We start from the raw sequence: 19,071 nt of genomic DNA, 5'->3' as shown, positions 1-19,071 counted from the left end.
CAGAGGTGTCCCATACCGATCCCAATGCCAGCCCCAATTCCACGCCTTGCAGGAGGGGAACATTACAATATGGTGCTGACAGACTCAGTGGTTCAGCAACCCGATCAGCGCACTGGTCTACAAATGATATAGTCCTGGCAAAGTCCTGGACCAAAGGAGAGGTCGGGACTGAAAGGCAGTGGTCTGTAGCCACCTGACATACCACCAATGAGGGAACAGTCCTTCATGGGTACCAGACTCAATGCACACCCAGAAGCCAGAACCGGAGTCAATGGTACAGGGTTTCTAACCTTCCCAATCAGTACTGGGGCAGTGTTACAGGTACGTGTGCCATCTTGTGTGTCAGCACTCACCAGATGCTGATCCATGCTCCTTCTGGGGGAGGTGGGAGTGTCCACACAGGACCTGGGACCATCCTATTAGTCTTATGCAACCTCTTCCTCGGCGCACTTGATGGGGAATGACTCCACTGCATGTGCTCCAGAAAGTGAAGCCAAAGCACTCTCGGAACCCGAGGGTGACCTCCGACCAGACGAGAGCCTCAGTACTGAAGCAAGCCACATGGGCTGCTCAAATAGATGCTGCTTTAAAGGGAGGTCTCCAGCCACTTGAGTCTGCTTTTTTAAATAACCTGCAGATTGCACAGCACACACTAACATGGGCCTCACCAAGACACAGTAAGCATCACTTGTGGGGATTCCTGTTGGGGATTGCTCCCCCACATGAAGGACAATGTTTAAACCCTGGTGCAGACATCACTGGGAAAACTTAGCTAATAAAACACTAAGGCACTACTATGTACAATAACTATATAACAGGAAACACTAGCTGAGAGAGATGTGGGATTAAACCACACAGCGCTCTGACTCCAGCCACGAGTGGTAAGAAGGAACTGACAGAAGGTCAGGGCAGCGGCGCCTAAATATAGTCAGGGGAGGGGCTACAGCATGATAACTGCCCCTCTACAGGTACTGCTAGGTAAAATGTTCCAGCTCCTGTGCACAGGGTGTGCTCTCACTTAAGTGGAATACACATCTGCATCAACTCAAAGAAACATATTTCCTTCAAATTTAGAATACTGAATTTTAAGTACCTTGAAGCTCAGTTTAATATCAGTGAGGTGACATCAAGGCTAAGCAAACAAGCCTTACTTGCTGTTCCTCAAGGCAGCAGAGCATAGTACAAAAAGATCTCACTCACAGCTGCTCAAGGGCTAACGAATTAGGTAACAGAACAGGACATCCTGAGATTCAGACCTGTAGTTTTGCAGTCAAATTTAATAGGAGACAGCACTACCCTGTTTATTTCTTTTCATATACTGCTCTCACTCGTTTCATAAATAATTCCACCAGGAATATGCATGATTTATAAAATGTCTGGAAGAGCAGGTTGGCAAGATCCCTACTAAAATCTTTGAGCTGCTAGCTCTCATTCTCACACGATGGTTGTTTGTATATGTAAAATTAAATCAGCTACAATTTCAGCAGCTCTGAATCTTCCATATGAGAAGAGATTAAAAACAGTAGGCCTATTCACTTTGGAAGGAAATGGTATCTAAACAGTGAATCATATGGAGAAAGCCACTCAGGCATTCATTTTAACCTTTCCTATGATGAGAACAAAAGAATACTATGTCAAGGGCATACACTTTAAGTGAATACAAGTAAATACTATAAGCAACACTGTTAACCTGTGGAAATCACTGCTGCAGGATATTGAGTTTAGTAAGATTAAAAAATATTTGACATATGAATAAGATTAGTGTGAGAGAAGCTTTGGACAATTGCCTATTTTTATGGGATTCTGCAAAATTCTATTTTGTTACCATCTTGTCCTATTCAACATATATGTGATGCTATTAAGGAGGATAGTGGGTTGTAAAGATATCAGTACGTGGTAGATGGCATGCAGCTCTGTATCTCCTTTTTGCCAGACCCAGATGATGCAGCACATTTGCTTTCCTAGTGCTTGGCCAAGGTAGAGACTTGGCTGAGAGTAAACTGGCTGAAGCTTAACTCAAACAAGATGGATGTTGGATTTTCAGGGTATGGTGGGAGGGGTGATTCTTATTCCAATTATGGAAGGAGTTTTTCAGATGATTCACAATTTGGAGGTTCTTTGAACATTATTCGTTCTTGGAATCTCAGGTGGTACTGGTGGCTTTTTTCATCTATATCTAAGTAACTATAACCATTTCTCTTGGATCTGGATTTTGCCACTTGCTTGCATGTCTTCTATGCTGGACTACTACAATTTGCTCTACATGGTAATCCCCCTGAAGAGGACTAGAAAGATACAGATGGTGCAGAATGCCACTGTCGGCCTGTTATGCTGAGTTAGCCTCAAGATTAATATTATGCCTGTTCAATAATAGTACTAACTTTTTATTTGCATGTAGTTGTGTCACGGAGTCCCCACGCGATGCACTGAAACTGCTCCCTATGAAGCCAGTCAGGACTCTGGTGAAGTCTCCTCTCTGTGAGCAGACTGTCTTCAGGGCAAGCTCACACGGCTTCCACCTTCCTGGGTCTGACCTTGGAGCATTCAGCATCCTCTGCCCCTCCGTGCACTTCCCACAGCGAGTCCACACAGGAGGAGTCCTGGGGAAGCCACAGGGTCCTGTACCCCAACTTCGCAGTCAGACGTGACTCTTAGCCAGCCAGTAAAACAGAGGTTTATTCGATGACAGGAATATGGTCTAAAACAGAGCTTGTAGGTACAGAGAACAGGACCCCTCAGCCGGGTCCATCCTGGGGGGCAGTGAGCCAGACACCCACATCTGCACTTACTCCTCGTCCCCAGCCAGCTTCAAACTGAAACCCCCTCCAGCCCCTCCTTCTCTGCTGAGTTCCTTTCCTGGGCCAGGAGGTCACCTGACCTCTTTGTTCTCCCATACCTTTAGCATCCCCTTGCAGGGGGGAAGGGCCCGGGCCATTAGTTGCCAGGAGACAGAGTGTCGGCCATTTATGCATGCTGGAGACTTAAGAAATGCATAGGGGAAACTGAGGCACCCACATAGTATTCAGGGGAAACATTAAGAACAGTCCCACTTCGTCACAAGATGTTAGGGTGTTAGTGCTGATCTATAAACCCCTAAATGGCTTACATTATAGCTCTCTAAGACACTCCTCACCCTAGCGTGCCATCATGGCAGTTGAGAGACGCTGGGGCATTTGAGTTAAGATTTAAATAGCTCATGGTTGAAGACAGCATCCTAAATGAGGGCTCTTAACTGGCATAGGCACACCAACAGCAGAAGCAAAGCCTTAATGGAGTCTGTTGTCCTTTGCACAAAGATCATCACTTTTCTAATGCTACTTTTTGAGGGTTGTGTTGAGTTGGAGCATAGCTTCCTTTTGGAGACTATATTCTTATTTTTCTTATTATAACGGTTAAGTTAATAATGTGTGAACATCCTAAACTGTGGAAATTTATTCAATTTTGTAATTTAAAATTTTTACTGAATATGCAAATGTATAATATCTAGGATAAAATTAACAAGGCTATCATTTCTCATTCTTCAGGGCATAAACAGATCATCATCTGGGGTCAGGAAGAAATTTCCCTCACATGGCACAGCACCATACAATTAGGGACATTATGGGGGTTTATACCTTCCTTTGAAGTACCTCACACTAGCATTCAAAAACTAGATACCAAATTAGGTGGACCACTCACCTCTTTTTAAACAGTAAATCCCAGTTTTTGGGTAGAAATCAATTCTGACACAAATTGCACAGTTCCCTCCTGACTGGCTCTTCCAATCTGTTTAGTGCAGCCATTGAGATTTGATCCTTCAAGGTGCTGAATGCTCCGCTCCCGATCCACCAGTGCACATGGTTAACTTTAAGCATGTGAACAGTCCAATTGACTGCTTTAGGAACACTCATGTGATTAAAGCTAAGCATGAAGCAAGAAGAATGAAATATTTAATGCCTCTTTTGCTTCAGTCTTCACTACAGAGGTTAATTATGACCAGATACTTAGCACAAGTTACATTAACAAAAGGAGGAAGGAACACAAACCAGAACAGGGAAAGAACAGATTAAAGAATATTTAATAAAATTTGATGCATTTAAGTCAGGAAGGGCTGATGAAATGAATCTTAAGGAACTAGCTAAAGCAAACATAGAACCGTGAGTGATTATCTCTGAGAACTCATGGAGCAGGAGTGATGACCCAGAAGTCTGGAGAAGGGCAAACATAGTACATATCTTTAAAAAGGGGAACAAAGAGGACCTGGGGAATTACAGACAAGTTAGCCTAACTTCGATAACTGGAAAGATAATGAAACCAATTACTAAGCAATCAGTTTGTAAGGACCTAGAGGATAGTAAGGTAATAAGTAAGAGCCACCATGGATTTGTCAAGAACAAATCATTTCTTTCTTTGACAGGGTTAGTGGCCTAGTGGATGGGGGAAAGCTATAAATATGATACATCTTGATTTTAGTAAGGCTTTTGACATAGTCCCAATGACATTTTGATAAGCAAAGTAGAGAAATATGGTCTAATTGAAATTACTGTAAGATGGGTACATAACTATTCTTTTAAGTACAGTTTTTCAACCAGTTATCTATGTTTCGCTGCCAAACTGGGAGTATGTATCTAGTGGGGTCCCATCTGAGTCTACCTTGGGTTTGGTACTATTCAATATTTTAATTAATGACAGATAACGGAATGTTGTATGTAAAACATGGGAGGTAATTGTCCAGCTCTACTCGGCCCTGGTAAGGTCTCAGCGGGAGTACTGTGTCCAATTCTGGGCACCACACTTTAAGAACAATGTGGACAAACTGGAGAGAATCCAGATGAGAACTATAAAAATGATAAAAGGTTTAGAAAACCTGACCTATAAGGACAGCTTAAAACATTGGGCATGTTTAATCTTGAGAAAGGAAGACTGAGGGGGACCTGATAAAAGTGTTTAAATTTAGAACACAAAATGATCAGCTTCATCTGAAGAAAGGGAGATTTAGATCAGGTATTGGGAAAAACTTTCTAATTAGAAGGCTAGTTAACCACTGGCATAGGCTTCCAAGGGAGGTTGTGGAATCCCAGTCTTTGGAGGTTTTTAAAAACAGGTTAGACAAACACCTGTCAGGGACAGTCTAGGTCAGGGATGGGCAAACTATGGCCCGCGGGCCGGATCCGGCCCTTCAGGGCTTTGGATCCGGCCCGCGGGATTACCCCTGGTGGTGCTGCGGGCCCGGCGCTGCTCTCAGAAGCAGCCCCCAGGCCGGGAGGCAAAGGGCTCCATGTGCGCACGCAGAGCCCTCTGCGCCCCCGCACCCAGGGGCCGCAGCACTTCCTGGAGTGGCGTGGGGACAGGGCAGGCATGCAGGGAGCCTGCCCTGGCCCTGGTGTGCACCACTGTCACCCCGGAGCCACTTTAGGTAAGTGGCACCGGGCTGGAGCTCAAACCCCTCCTGCCCCCCGCCCCCCAACTTCCTGCCCTAAGCCCTCTGCCTGCACCTCGCACCCCTCCTGCACCCAACTCCCTGCCCTGAGCCCCTTTCTGCACTCCTGTGCATTCCAACCACCTGCCCTGAGCCCCCTCTTACACTCTGCACCCCTTCTCTGCCCCAATCCCTTGTCCTGAGCCCCTTCCTCCACATCCCGCACTCTACCCGCCCTGCCCCGGCCCTGCATACAATTTCCTCACCCAGATGTGGCCCTCGCCCCAAAAAGTTTGCCCACCCCTGGTCTAGGTATACTTGGGCCTGCCTACGGTGACCAGATGTCTCGATTTTATAGGGACAGTCCCGATTTTTTGGGGCTTCGTCTTATATAGGTGCCTATTACCCCCCACTCCCGTCCCGATTTTTCACACTTGCTGTCTGGTCACCCTAGTCCTGCCTCAGTGCAGGCAGATGGACTAAATGACCTCTTGAGGTCCCTTCCAGCCCTATATTTCTAAGATTCTATATGCTTAAACACTTTGCTAGATCAGAGCAAGAGTGTTCAATAGTTTGCAGGATTAAGCAACAGAACAAGATTTTTGTAGGAAAAGCAGGCAGGCACTGCAGGAGAATAGCATCATATACAGGCACATGCTCACCAACTACATCACAACTGCTAAGTCTACACCCTCCCAGACATGGCAGTGTTTATAACAAAAACCTCTCTTCAGGAGCAGAGAGGGAGATGGAATTTAAGATTGGTCCATGATACAGTTTTGAAACACCTGAAATTTCATTTAATATTCTTCCAGTAGATTACAGAGGGAGAAGGGCACATACTATACATCAAAAGAAACTTGTGTGGGAGGGAAGGATAGCTCAGTGGTTTGAGCACTGGCCTGCTAAACCCAGGGCTGTGAGTTCAATCCCTGAGGGGGCCATTTAGGGATCTGGGGCAAAAATCTGTCTGGGGATTGGTCCTGCTTTGAGCATGGGGTTAGACTAGATGACCTCCTGAGGTCCCTTCCAACCTGGATATTCTATGAGGACTACTGAGAACAGAATGCACAAAACACCAAATGGTCTTCAGAAGAGAGCTTTTTGTTTGTTTTAAACAAATGCAAAGCAAAAATCAATTCTTATGAGAAAACTGTTTTGTACAGGAAACTATAGTATTAAACAGTGATAGCAAACATTGAGCATTGTAATGACCTGAAAGACACCTTGGCTACATATGTATAGACAGCTAGTTTGCCGTACAGTGAGACTCTGCTAGAGACTAGGCTTCATGAAATTACCTAGAACTCCTGTTCTTGCTGACAAAGTAGCTCATGTTTAGATACAGTACTTCAGTACTCTCCCCCAACCTCAAAAATTCTTTGAACAAATGGCACTATTTTTGGTTGTTCCAAAAAGTGCAAAAGGACTTACCCAAGTGAGAGAGAGAGCGAATGCACATGCAGAGATGAACAGAATTAGAATTTTAAACAGTTTTCATCCCAGCAGCATTTAGTGACCATCACATGATGGCAAGCCACTGATTCTCCCACCCCCATTCATGTTAATACTGTAAGATAGCTTCTCAAGCTTATAAGGCAGAGGTGGCCAACCTGAGCCTGAGAAGGAGCCAGAATTTACCAATGTACATTGCCAAAGAGCCACAGTACTATGTCAGCAGCCCCTATCAGCTCCCCTACACCACTCCCAGTGCCTCCCACCCACCGGCAGCCTCCCCGATCAGTGCCTCCCGCTCCCTCCCTGCACTTCCTGATCAGCTGTTTTGTGGCAAGCAGGAGGCTCGGGGGGCTGGAGGGAGAGGGGACGAGGGCACTGCAGCCTCAGGGGAGGGGATGGGAAGGGGGGGAGAGGGGAGGGCCTGTGGCAGAGAGCCAAGGGTTGAGCAGTGAGCACCCCCCAGCACACTGGAAAGTTGGTGTCTGTAACTCCAGCCCTGTAGTCGGTGCCTATACAAGGAGCAGCATATTAACTTGTGAAGAGCTGCATCTGGCTCCGGAGCCACAGGTTGGCCACCCCTGTTATAAGGAATAAGCACTATGCATGCATCCTCTTAGATGGGACAACACTGGAAAATTTAGCTGTAGTACAAATCCAACTTCTCCTTTGCCCTCTGTGTTGCCCCTTCGACCCTCTCTTGTTAAATTCTCCCATCATTCTCTCTCAACAAACCTTCCATATGAGAAGCAGATGTTAAAATGTCCAAGTAGTGATATGTTTGTCAACAATATTAACTTACATTGAAGAAATTAGTCTTGTTCCTCTCACAGAAGAGACCCTGTGCTGGCATGTGCTTCAGTTGCTGCCATGGGATACTGCTGCCTAGCAACACATCTCGGGCCCATTGGAGGTTCTGCAGAAGCAAGCAAGAAAGAAAATGAGTAGGAGACAGAGGAATGGTTTGTTAATGCAGGTAAAAGTAAAAAACATCCTCTTGCTTTTATTTATACATTACCAGCTATAATTTTTCCAGAGAGATCTGTCTAATGGCAGCTAGACTTAGTTCAGCTAATATTTGTGCATTTTGGGCACTAATGTAATTCAGAGGTTAGATTATCTCATCTCCCCCAAAAAACTCTTACACAGAAAACACGGTGGTTTAACAGCACAAGCCCTAAGACTGACTGGCCCTGGCACTAGGCAGAGAATTACTCAATCCGCCATAACCTTCAAATTCAGTCTCATAACCTCATATTTTGTGCTGACTTAGAGTCATTTTTGTGCTTCCTCAATGCCACTGAAATCTGTTTTCATTTCCTGTCACTTACAGCACCATCAGTTGCACACACATTTTCTACCTGTTTTTTAAAAAAATGACTATATGGATTTTTTAATGGAATAATTGTCATAATTTCATTAACCAATGTAAAAGGATTAGATAGCAACCAAACTCACAACAAAAAGTCACTAATTTCTAATAGCAATTTCTTGTCCACAAATACTAAACAGCCAGCCAGATCCCTTGAATATTTAGCAGTTTCCCTGTCAGCACTTTTTTTGGTTGCCTATGATGTGTGTCTGTGTGCCTAACCACCATACTTCAATGCACTACACTAGCAAACCCTGTCAGCCCTAAAAATGAGAGACCAAGTCAGAGAATGAAATGTTCATCTTTCAGATGGCAAGAAAGCTCACAATTGCCCTGTCCACTAAAGCCTCGTCTACAGATTTTTTAATTTTTTTTTAAACTGTTATTACTATTTTGGTTAGGGTTTTTTTTTTTTTTAAACTGAAATAATTATACCAGTACAACCACTAGTGTGGGCACATTCATACCATTATAAAGGTGCCTTAAATGAATGTAGCTTATTCCCCCTTTTTCCTTAGGGGAATAAGCTATATGGCTATACACAACTTTATACTGGTAGAACTGTGCCCACACTAGGTATGTGGTAACACCTTAGCTATACTAGTATAGTTAAAGGAGTACACCTTGTGTGTGTAGATAAGCCATACACTGGCTTTATAAGTTAAGAAATTAGGGCCTGGTCTGGCAAGTACCCCATTCGCATCCTGATTTACACACAAAAATGTAACATGTGAGAATAAGAAATATTCCTGAGAGTAAGATCTTGCAGGATCAGTCTCCTAAGGAAGAAAAAGTTACGATTCAATAGAACTCAATGTCTGACATGAACATACGAATATAAAAGCTTTTATCAAGCCTTTATCTGGTCAGAAGAACAGCAGCTGTTGGCCCTGGGCAAAACATGCCACCCAGGAGTACTAACAGAAGGGACAATTATTATTTGTAAAGTTTCACTGACAAGCTAAATCTTTGGTTTACTTCTACTTTTTCTTCAATCATTCCATGATTTCCTTAGCAGTTGAGCACTGGGTTTTTTTCCCCCCAGAGCACTAGAGCTGTAGAGCAAACAAAAGGCAGAGAACAAGGAAGAGAATGCAGTGATCTCTCTTGAGAGGCACGTGACAATGCTATAACCTGCCTGTGGTGTTCTTTCTATGGACCTGGGAGCTGCATGTATAAACCATAAATCTGATTAACCCAGGTATATCCTGCAACTGTATTCTGGTTATGATACCACCTTAACTTTTTTCCTCTTGATGTATCTTCTGCGGACATTACTGATTTTTTCTAGGCTGATTTTTACCTTATTTCTCTGCTGATTTTCCTTTCCATCCTGCGAGTGTTTGTTGAAATATGCACAACTCATGTATAAACCCTATCTAGTTGCAAACTCTTTCAGTCCTTCAGTTATAGTAATCATGCAGAAACCCTCCATGTCTTTTCAGAATTGGAGTCTCACCTCTGAACAGGTTACTGTTTCTAGAATCAAGTGTAACAAAGCATAATGTTGGAAATGCCAATCAGCTGCTGGCTGTTAGATTGTTAGAAATTAGGGAGAAACAGATATCGGGCCTCTGTAATTACAGCATCTGACACTGGACAGAATTTGGAGAGCTTATCTTGAGTATGAGACAAATGCACATTACTTTACAAATTTCATTAGGCATTTTCTGGCTTTTACGAGGACCAATGCACATATTTATTACCACAGAGACATGAATAATAAAAGGTTCACTGGTGTTATGACTGGAAAATAAAATGCTTTAACTCACCATGCTCTCTCTCCATAGCACTGTTTTCTGAAATTTACACCATAACCATGCACTGACTTTTATGATATAAATCTGTAAAGCCTTTTAAAAGTTACAGACAGTAGAAAACCAAAGCTATAAAAGAAGCTATACAAAAAAGGGCCTACTCCTGCTTTTATTGAAAAAAAAATGGCAAAACACTCATTGATTTCAGCATGGTGAAGGACTGGTCCTAAAGTTGTATTGCTATCAGAAAATTTATAAAAGTGCAACAATTTATTATCATGGATTAGGCTGATTGTCATATTGAGGTGGATATACCGTAATTACATTTAGAATATGATCAGAGAGAAGGTAACTTTTCTTTTAAAGTCTCTCCCTTGCCCACTTCATCTGAAGGTTTCTATAATATATCATTTACACAGCAGTGCTATTATTTGACCATGGTGTCTGATGTCTCAGGAGACACTCATTTTTAAGGTGTTGCGATCGTGTGAATTTTGTCTTAAAATTTACTCTTGTAGAACATAAAATAATTGATGGCAACATCTCTCACAATACATGCTTTACAGAACACCTCCTGGCTTTTCAATGAACCGTGAAAGACACATTTATTGCCAGATTCTGCCCTGCATTAAGATTGCTTTGCACTGCTATGGTGGTGCAAAACAATACTAAAGTCAACTTAACTGGTCACTTGAGAATTCCCCCAATTTAGGAGATCCTGGGCTGGCACCGAGCCACCATACTGGCTCCTAGGTCACCTTCTATGTCTCTCCCACATCTCCTGATAGAGGAATCATAGCTAGAAAAAAGGAGCTGGGGATAAGGTTGCTTTATGCCCTGGCAATCGCCATGTGACAACTGCCTCGGGGGCTACTGGCAGTAGTCTTAAGTGGCTCTGATCTATGCCAGGGACTTCCCAGTACCCACATGCCCCCAGAATCAGGGGCTGGGGGCCTCACAAAGGGCCCCTTGCATTATTCTCCTCCTTAGCCACCCCATATTGAGATCTGGCCCACAATATGGAAATTCCAAAAAGAACAGTTCATTTACTGCTTTTAGTAGTAAAACAGAGAAGCCACGTGAACAATAACTAAACTCACAGTTTGTTTTGTGTGATGTTTGTGGCCATTCTGTTCTGAATGAAGTCAGCATACAGCACAAGTGATAATTATTACAATCAGCTCTTCACATCTCTCAAGAAGCAGGCACATGAATACTTTTTACACTGTTCTCACACATCAAATGCAAAAAAAAAAATCCCAACAAAAAACAAAAAAAAGCTGTGAATGGAGCCGGGAAACAACAAACCTAGTGTTTCCTGTCCACTTCAACTCTGGGCTTTCCTTTTCAGATATATCTGCCTGTTTTTCTATCTATGGTATTTAACAGCACCAGCCACCATAGTAAAGTAGGTGCTTTCAAGTCTGATCTTAAACTCCACTTCTATTTACTCTAAAGGCTGGCAACGCCCATCATAGATTTTATTTTTCCCTAATAGGTCAGTCTACACCTTCCAAGCCCAAACTGCCACTTCTGCAATGTCAGCTCTCTATTGATTTATGCACTGAAACTACACTGGGTTGCAGTCACATCAAAAAACTGGCTTCCTCTTAAGAACAAGACATCAACATTTGGCTACCTAGCAGAGAATGTAAGAAGACTGCTGTATTATTTTACACTTCAAAAATATTTTGGCAGCGAAAAGACTCTCATAAATGGCTGAGTCTGTAAAAGCAGCCTATCAAACAACAGAACAATGGGGCAGCCCATGTTTCAGTGGTTAGTGCTTCACATTGCTCCTGGAAAGACACAGAGTTCAAGGCTAAATAAGGCCAAAAAAAGCCAAGTGTTTAATTATCGTACTTTCTGCTTTGCTTGCATGCATCTGTTTCAATCCAATCTGTGATGATCTGAGGTGTATGAAAGTGACATGCAATCTCAGGGCATCTCAACGCACACGGACGTGTGGATTTTTACTTACAGTAAAAAAAACCCCTCAAATATTTTTAACAAACAAAAACAGAAAAGCTACCATAACAAGGCTATAACCTTGTATATAAAATCCCAGGCCTGAATGACTCTTTAGAGGTGGCTTATTGATATATTCCTGAAACTAGGATTTACACCAGATAGTTTGACAGATCTGTAACTGCAGTGGAATGCTCTTGTGCTGCTCAAGTAGTGTATGATATATGTACACTGAATATATTATTCATAGGGAAATCCACATATTTTGCAAAGTGATTATGATGATCTAGCCTAAAGCAAAAAAGGTCATCCAGACAAATAATGCAATTTTTTCAGTAATCTTCACACAACTGTACGTAATGGGAGTAAAGGGTATAGCTAAGGATGTTCCACTGTCCTTATCCTTAAATCAGGATAATCAGTAATACCCAGCAAATACACTTGAGTGGATCTCAACTCACTGGTTTCAAAGACTCTGCTCTGCTTACTTTTTTAACTGATGGAGTCATTAGGAGCAGAAGAATGGATCCAGGACAAAGCAAAAGGGATTTATTCTTAACAGTTTGAAGCATTGGATTTAACTGTGACTCAGACCAATTATAAAGAGCTGTTTAGAGTTCAACAACCACCTCCTACTCCCTCACCACTCCTAGATTCAAAGGCAGGCTAATGGACAGAGTACAGTCCCTTGCAGAACTGTTTTCCTGTATTACTAAGATGGACAAGGAGACTACCATAAAGATCTCCCTGCTAGAAATCTGAGTCACCTCACAAGTGTGTACCTCTTAACGCCAATGTGTCAAAGGCCACCTTTCCACAACTCGGGAACCACAGGAAGTGTGGCTGTGAGTTGCATAAAATGATCCGCTACTTCCTACCCCTCCCAATTATTTTTAAATGTCTGTTTCACTGCCAATGCTTGTAATTATGATAATCAATCATGCAAAAATATCACTTTTACTAGTTACAAGAACTAATACTCCTCAAACCCAACCCCCCAACTCCTCATTTCAGCATATGGCCAGGAGAAGAGCTAGAAAGCTCTCACTGAGGACACTGCAGGGTTAGCATCAATCTACAAGCTCTAACAACACTTTCAAATGTTGCTCTTCTTGGTAATTGTAGAAAACATATTTTCAAGTTGGAGTTTGTTAACGAAGCCTGGAGTTGCCCCTCCTCCACTATGGGAGAACATATGGCCACGCTCATGATTTTAAAGCAGCATTTGTGCAGGTGCATTCCAACGCTTCCCAGAGCCATACACTGCACTGACCCACAAATGACGTACAGATTTGAAAACATTCTTACTGTAGTTATATTTTTTAATATCAGGCTTTTAGGAGCGCAAGACAGCCACTTTTCACATTTGAAATTTGCAATAAATTAATATCCAAATAATGCAACAAATTAAGACTAAGGATTATATCCTATTCCTTTTTACATATTTTTAACTTAAGTGGCATATAAACAAACTAGGGCTTCGATCAATCGCAGTTAACTCACGCAATTAACTCAAAAAATTAACTGCGATTAAAAAAAATTAATCGTGATTAATCGCATTTTTAATCACACTGTTAAACAACAGAATACCAATTAAAATGTATTAAATATTTTGGATGTTTTTCTACACTTTCATATATATTGTATTCTGTGTTGTAATTGAAATCAATATATTTGAAAACATCCAAAAATATTTAAACAAACAGTAATCTATTATTGTTTAACAGTGTGATTAATTGAGATCAATTTTTTAAATCACGCGATTAATCAAGATTAATATTTTTAATCCCTTGACAGCCCTAAAACAAACTATGTTTCGCTCTTCAAGATATTTTTTGATGTGGAATGGTATCATGTGTATATATGTGATGGCAGGTAACAGACTGTTGAGTAGTCTGAAGGTTCTTTAGAACTTCTGAATGTACTCGGAAGAGAAGGCATATTTAATAGGAAAATTCTAGTTCCCCAAGTGAACAACAACATTTCACTTTGCATCAAAGCTATGTATTTTACAAGACCTCATCTCCAATGCACCTTGCTATTTTAAAAACATAATCTACCTTTTTTTGGTCTATAAACATTTCCTCCTTATTGGTCATTTGTTTGTGAAGGTTTCCACTATGTATTTCATGCAGTAGGTTGATGCATTGAGTGGGGTTGTTTTGGGGTTTTTTGGAAAGAGAAATTGGGAGAAAACCACAGGAAGCACCAATATAACCTATCTGATGGATTTTATTGGATCCCTAGTACTGTTCACATGGGCTGAGATCTGCCAATATGTCAGGCTTGGAAAGTGCCATTATATTAGGAAAAGTGATGTTACATTATGTGGCCTAAACCCATAGGCCATACAACAGACATTTTAAAATTAGCTTCCATTGCTAACAGTGATACAAGCTCTGAACAGGTAAGAGAACAATTTTCTGTTTGCAAACAGGTGGCGGTCCAGTTTGTCATCTTTATGAATAACCTCTGGATAGCTCCATTTTATTTAGCAGCTCTTTTCTTATGAAGGACTAAAGCTGCAGCATAGATGTAAAAGATGCAGGAGGATAGAGTAGAAGTGAAAGAACCTGGAGGGAGACATTTTGAACTAACATATGATCAAGCAGTAAATATACATGATTATTACTAACGATGTAGTAACAATTTCTCTGAGCTGTACTGTTTGTGTTGGAAAGAGTTTTAAAGAACAGCACTGTTCAGAGAAACTGTTAGCAACAACATATTAACACACTTCTGCCAAAACAATTGGGGTACTAATGTAGACCAGTCCATGCAACATCTGCTCCGAAGTGAGGATCGTGGTTATTAGATTTCAAAGTGGAATGGGAACCAACTGTAGCCTTGAACTACACAAGTTTACATTGTCAGAATTTGTTCCTATTGTTTGATGTATGTCCTTTACAGACACTTTTTGACTGAATTCCAAGGCAACTAGCTCAAAGTGCCTTTTTGATTTCACAGCTGTGATGTCATCTTGCAGCAGGAATGTAGCAAAGAATAGTCCCTGAAGCTAGCAGAAAGTTAGACCCAGAGCAGCTGTAATATTGGTGTATTACTGGATTTGTACTACAAAGTTCCTGAAAACTGTCAAAACTTCCTACTTCCACAAACTAATTTGACTGCTAAGTACAAAGTCAGTGATGATGAACAACTCAGTAGTGGATCACTTTATCAAAGATTCTGGCTTTAAATGACCATTCATGCATTTTATACCATGTCCTGTGGCCTCCTGATGTAACTACGGCTCATATTACATTCTCCTAATGGCAAACAGGTGTTAAAATTGTTAAGGGTTCTGTTAAGGATAGATAATGCAGGGGAATTAATAAATTAAAAAACCTAAGGACAGGAAAAAAGCATCTCCTGGGAAGACATTATAAGAAAGTTATGCCTAAAACTTGCACTAGGAAGAACACTTTATATATACAGGGTTTTTTTTTTTTTTACACTTCCTGACTGCCTATGAGTAGGAGAATATTATACCCCTGCCTGGACTGACCCCCACAATATAAGAGAACTATTCACTTTCACTTTATTTTAGGTAGTCCTTTCTAGCCATATTTGGGAACAAAGCCTTGACTTTTTCCCTGCCCATCTTGTCCTTCCTATTTTATATCCTAGATTTAAGTCATAAAGATCAAATTGTGGCACTGCACTCATTTTTGTGGTAAAAGATGGAAGTCACAAAGAAAGGATTAGGACTTCACTGCAAGGCAGAGAAGCAGGTTTAGTGGGGGAATAAAACTGGCAGTCAAGTTTGTAGTGAAATAATAGCTTTTGAAAATTCCCCAACCCCCAGTATAAAAGTCCTGTCTAAAAAAAATGTAAGTTAAACACAGATTAGCTTTGATGACAACATGAGATGAAAAGAAATAACCACCAAGTAGCAGGCAACATTTTGAGGTGGAAAGGTAGAAAGTGGAGTATCTGTCCAAACAAAATGTAGAACAGATCCTGAAAAGGCCTTGGTAAAAAAGCCTGTGCCTTTACCAACGTCCTGCTTCAGAAAAATCAGCTGTACAAGACACATGACAGAAAAGGGTGAAAAGAACCAGTGCATGAGAAACTTGCTGTTCCATGCACTGTGGAGGCTAGACAATCATCTCTCATGCAAATTTTTGGCAATGGACATAAGTGCTGAACTTCACAACAAGATTTTGCGCATTTTAAAATTACTCTCAGCTCTCTGAAGCCTCACCAGAAATCTATTCAAGCCACACTGCAACCCACCTCTACCTAATCTATTTACCAGGGTTTTCATACCACACTTGTCACCATGGTATCTAAGCATGCTTCTCACTCCAGTTGTTACTACATATGCTCAGATATATTTACTTTTTAAATTTATTTATGGGTAAAACTCCCACAAAGCACATAACAGAGGCACACAAATCCTAGCTCTTTGGCACTAGCTAACCCGAGGCAGCAACTGTGTAAAAGAATATGAATTAATGGTCCAAGATAGAAAATTCTGTCCTCTGGAAATTCTGTGGTATATGCAATCATAATAGTAGAAAGTAATAGAAGTTTTTTGGGAAGTTGAGTGGCAGTTTATTATGCACCAAAAGTAAAAATTATATACACCTCTACCTTGATATAACGCAACCTGACATAATATGAATTGGATAGATCACAGTAAAGCAGTGCTCCGGGGGGTGGGGCTGCGCACTCCAGTGGATCAAAGCAAGATCAATATAATGTGGTTTCACCTATAACGCGGTAAGATTTTTTGGCTCCCGAGGACAGCATTATATCGAGGTAAAGGTGTATAACCCTGTATAGATTGTACAGAAATTAACCTATCTACTAGAAATGAGGAAGGGCTGAATTGGCAAAGACGAGATTTAACCCTATGAGTTCCAGGAAAGACAAGTATTTGACATGATATTTAGACTACTGTGCCATCCTCTTCTATGCGATCTACTGCCCAGCCAATAGCCAAACGTGTATATAAAATATGTGTGTGTATATAACATGTGTGTGTATATATATATATATAGAGAGAGAGAGAGAGAGAGTAAAACGTGTGTGTGTGTGTGTATAGTTAGTCAGAGAAAGAGGGAAAAAAAAGAAAAAATCTTCAGGGAAGGATATACTACCCTCTGACCGACTGCTTTGAAGACAGACAGGCTTTCTTACTGGAAGTTGATACAACCACAATTTGTCAGCAACAGTATTGACAGATTGTGAAAATCCATTGCTGCTCTTAATGATTGGATTTTATGAAGAAATTAATGGCTGTCATATACAAACAGTGTGAAAATATTTTCAAAACCAGCTGTGTTTAAAAACTGGTCATTTTTTGCTAGATAATGACTACTTTATAGCCAGTCTGAATGCTGGACACATTCCATTTGATTAGTAATACATGTTACAGCTCAATTTGGTGTCTCTTGTGCTGTTAATATTTTTGTACTACAGTATGACAGAAATTGAGCTCACATGTAAAAAGGTTATGAACACTATAGGAACTGCTATATATTACTCTATGAATATAGATATGTAATAATGACATGAATACTGTATATGACCAGGGCAATGAGGGAAACATTCTATATTGGGTTATAAGACTTTCCTGTGTGAATGCATTGATCTAACTTGTTTTGGGATTAGTTGAACATTTATTATACGCCAATAATGCTTGAATTCAATGGGAACTGTACATGAAGGCAATACAATGGCTTCCCGGATGAGAATACATAGGTACACATGAAAAAGACAAGGCAGCCAGCTGCTGGCTTCAAAGTGGAGCAGTATGAAGGAACTGGGCCTCACAGATCGAGGGAATGGTAAGCCTTAGAGAAGAACTAGCTATGCAGACAGGATGCTTTATTGTTGTTAAGATGTGTTTCCTCTGAAATGCTTTTGTTCTAAATAAAGACTTAGCTTTAAGGAAGCTGTTTGGTCACCAATCACCATTGTCACTGGGAACAAAACTGCAGGTTTGAGCCCAAGTCAGACCTGGTAAGGTGATCACAGTTGAGACACAGGGGACTGCCACCCTTCACCTGGTGTGAGAGTGGGAGAAATGTGTGTTTCCATCTCAAGAAAAAAGGTGACAGCCTGAGGCCTAGAGGAGGTATGCTCAAGAAGCCAAGGGTTTTTGGAGGTGCAGTTAGCCCGATAACTATGACAAGCAGTATAATTTCCTTTTCCCATTACCTACCCTCACTGCTATTAGAGTGCATAGTGGAAATTCAATTAATAGAAGCTACGGTGTAGGTGGGGAAGGAATACCAGGGGGTAAGATAATGCAGTATATCATTGCACTAGTCTTTCAAATCAAGAGATTTGGGTTCAAATCCTGATTTTGGCCAACTGAGAAGTAAGTTTGGTAGTTTCAACTTATTACTCATGGATACTTTACAATTTACTTTAAAAGCTGGCACGCTAGGCAGTTGCTGCTCGAGAAAGGCCCAGGGCTAGAATAGCAGTGGTGTTGCAGGCCAAAACTCAGGTGGACTACAGAACTGTGTCGAAGAAACTTTCACAGCATCTGACTGTAGCGCACTTTGCCTCCCTCTAGGCTAGTAGTATCCATCTATAATTTTCATGAGCACCAAATTCTTAAAAAAAAAGGCTACAGCATGCAAGAGTCACTCAAAACATCCACAGTTGCAAAGATCAATGCTCAACGCATTTTGTATGCTGCTTGATTATGTGGGAGACAGATCGTGCTCTGCAGAAACATGGTTACTTGTTCTGGATGCAAACTAAACATGCTAAATCTAAAATAAAGAAAGTTTACAGTTCAAAACAGAGAGAAAGAGAACTCATGACAGTTTAAGTCCTTTGACAGTAATTCTACCATGAAGAACACATGAAGCTTCATCATGCTGGAGGAGGAAAGTTCTGGGGCTCTTAGGCCAAAGGTGCACTAATTCCAACACAGTGACTAAGACATTTTCTGCCCTGTTTAAACCAAGACCACAGGCCTGTGCGCCACAGTCTGCTTTGGAATTGCAATAGGATCCGTGAGGGACTTTCACTCAGTGATTTCTAACAGCCAGTAATTGGTCTACTCAGGGGGAAGTAATGACAGATTACAGGAGTAGGAGACTTAGAAACGCAATACCCCAGTACAGCAATTTGGGTTTAGTATCAAGTGGGGAAAA

At 41.4% G+C, this 19,071-nt stretch overlaps 1 protein-coding gene across 3 annotated transcripts in view; it reads right to left on the bottom strand.

Moving 5' to 3' along the window:
- Positions 1 to 19,071, bottom strand: part of CABIN1 (calcineurin binding protein 1) — a 223,059-nt gene that overhangs the window by 115,661 nt on the left and 88,327 nt on the right. For all 3 annotated transcript variants that reach the window (XM_044990035.1, XM_044990037.1, XM_044990036.1), the window contains exon 29: positions 7,656 to 7,769. In XM_044990035.1, the coding sequence (XP_044845970.1) occupies positions 7,656 to 7,769 (114 nt within the window). The remainder of the gene's footprint in view (positions 1 to 7,655; positions 7,770 to 19,071) is intronic.

This window comes from Mauremys mutica, chromosome 16 (genome assembly GCF_020497125.1).
Source record: "Mauremys mutica isolate MM-2020 ecotype Southern chromosome 16, ASM2049712v1, whole genome shotgun sequence".
NCBI lineage: Eukaryota > Metazoa > Chordata > Testudines > Geoemydidae > Mauremys > Mauremys mutica.
Note: the sequence above shows the minus strand (reverse complement) of the source record. Positions and strands in the feature narration are given on the sequence as shown.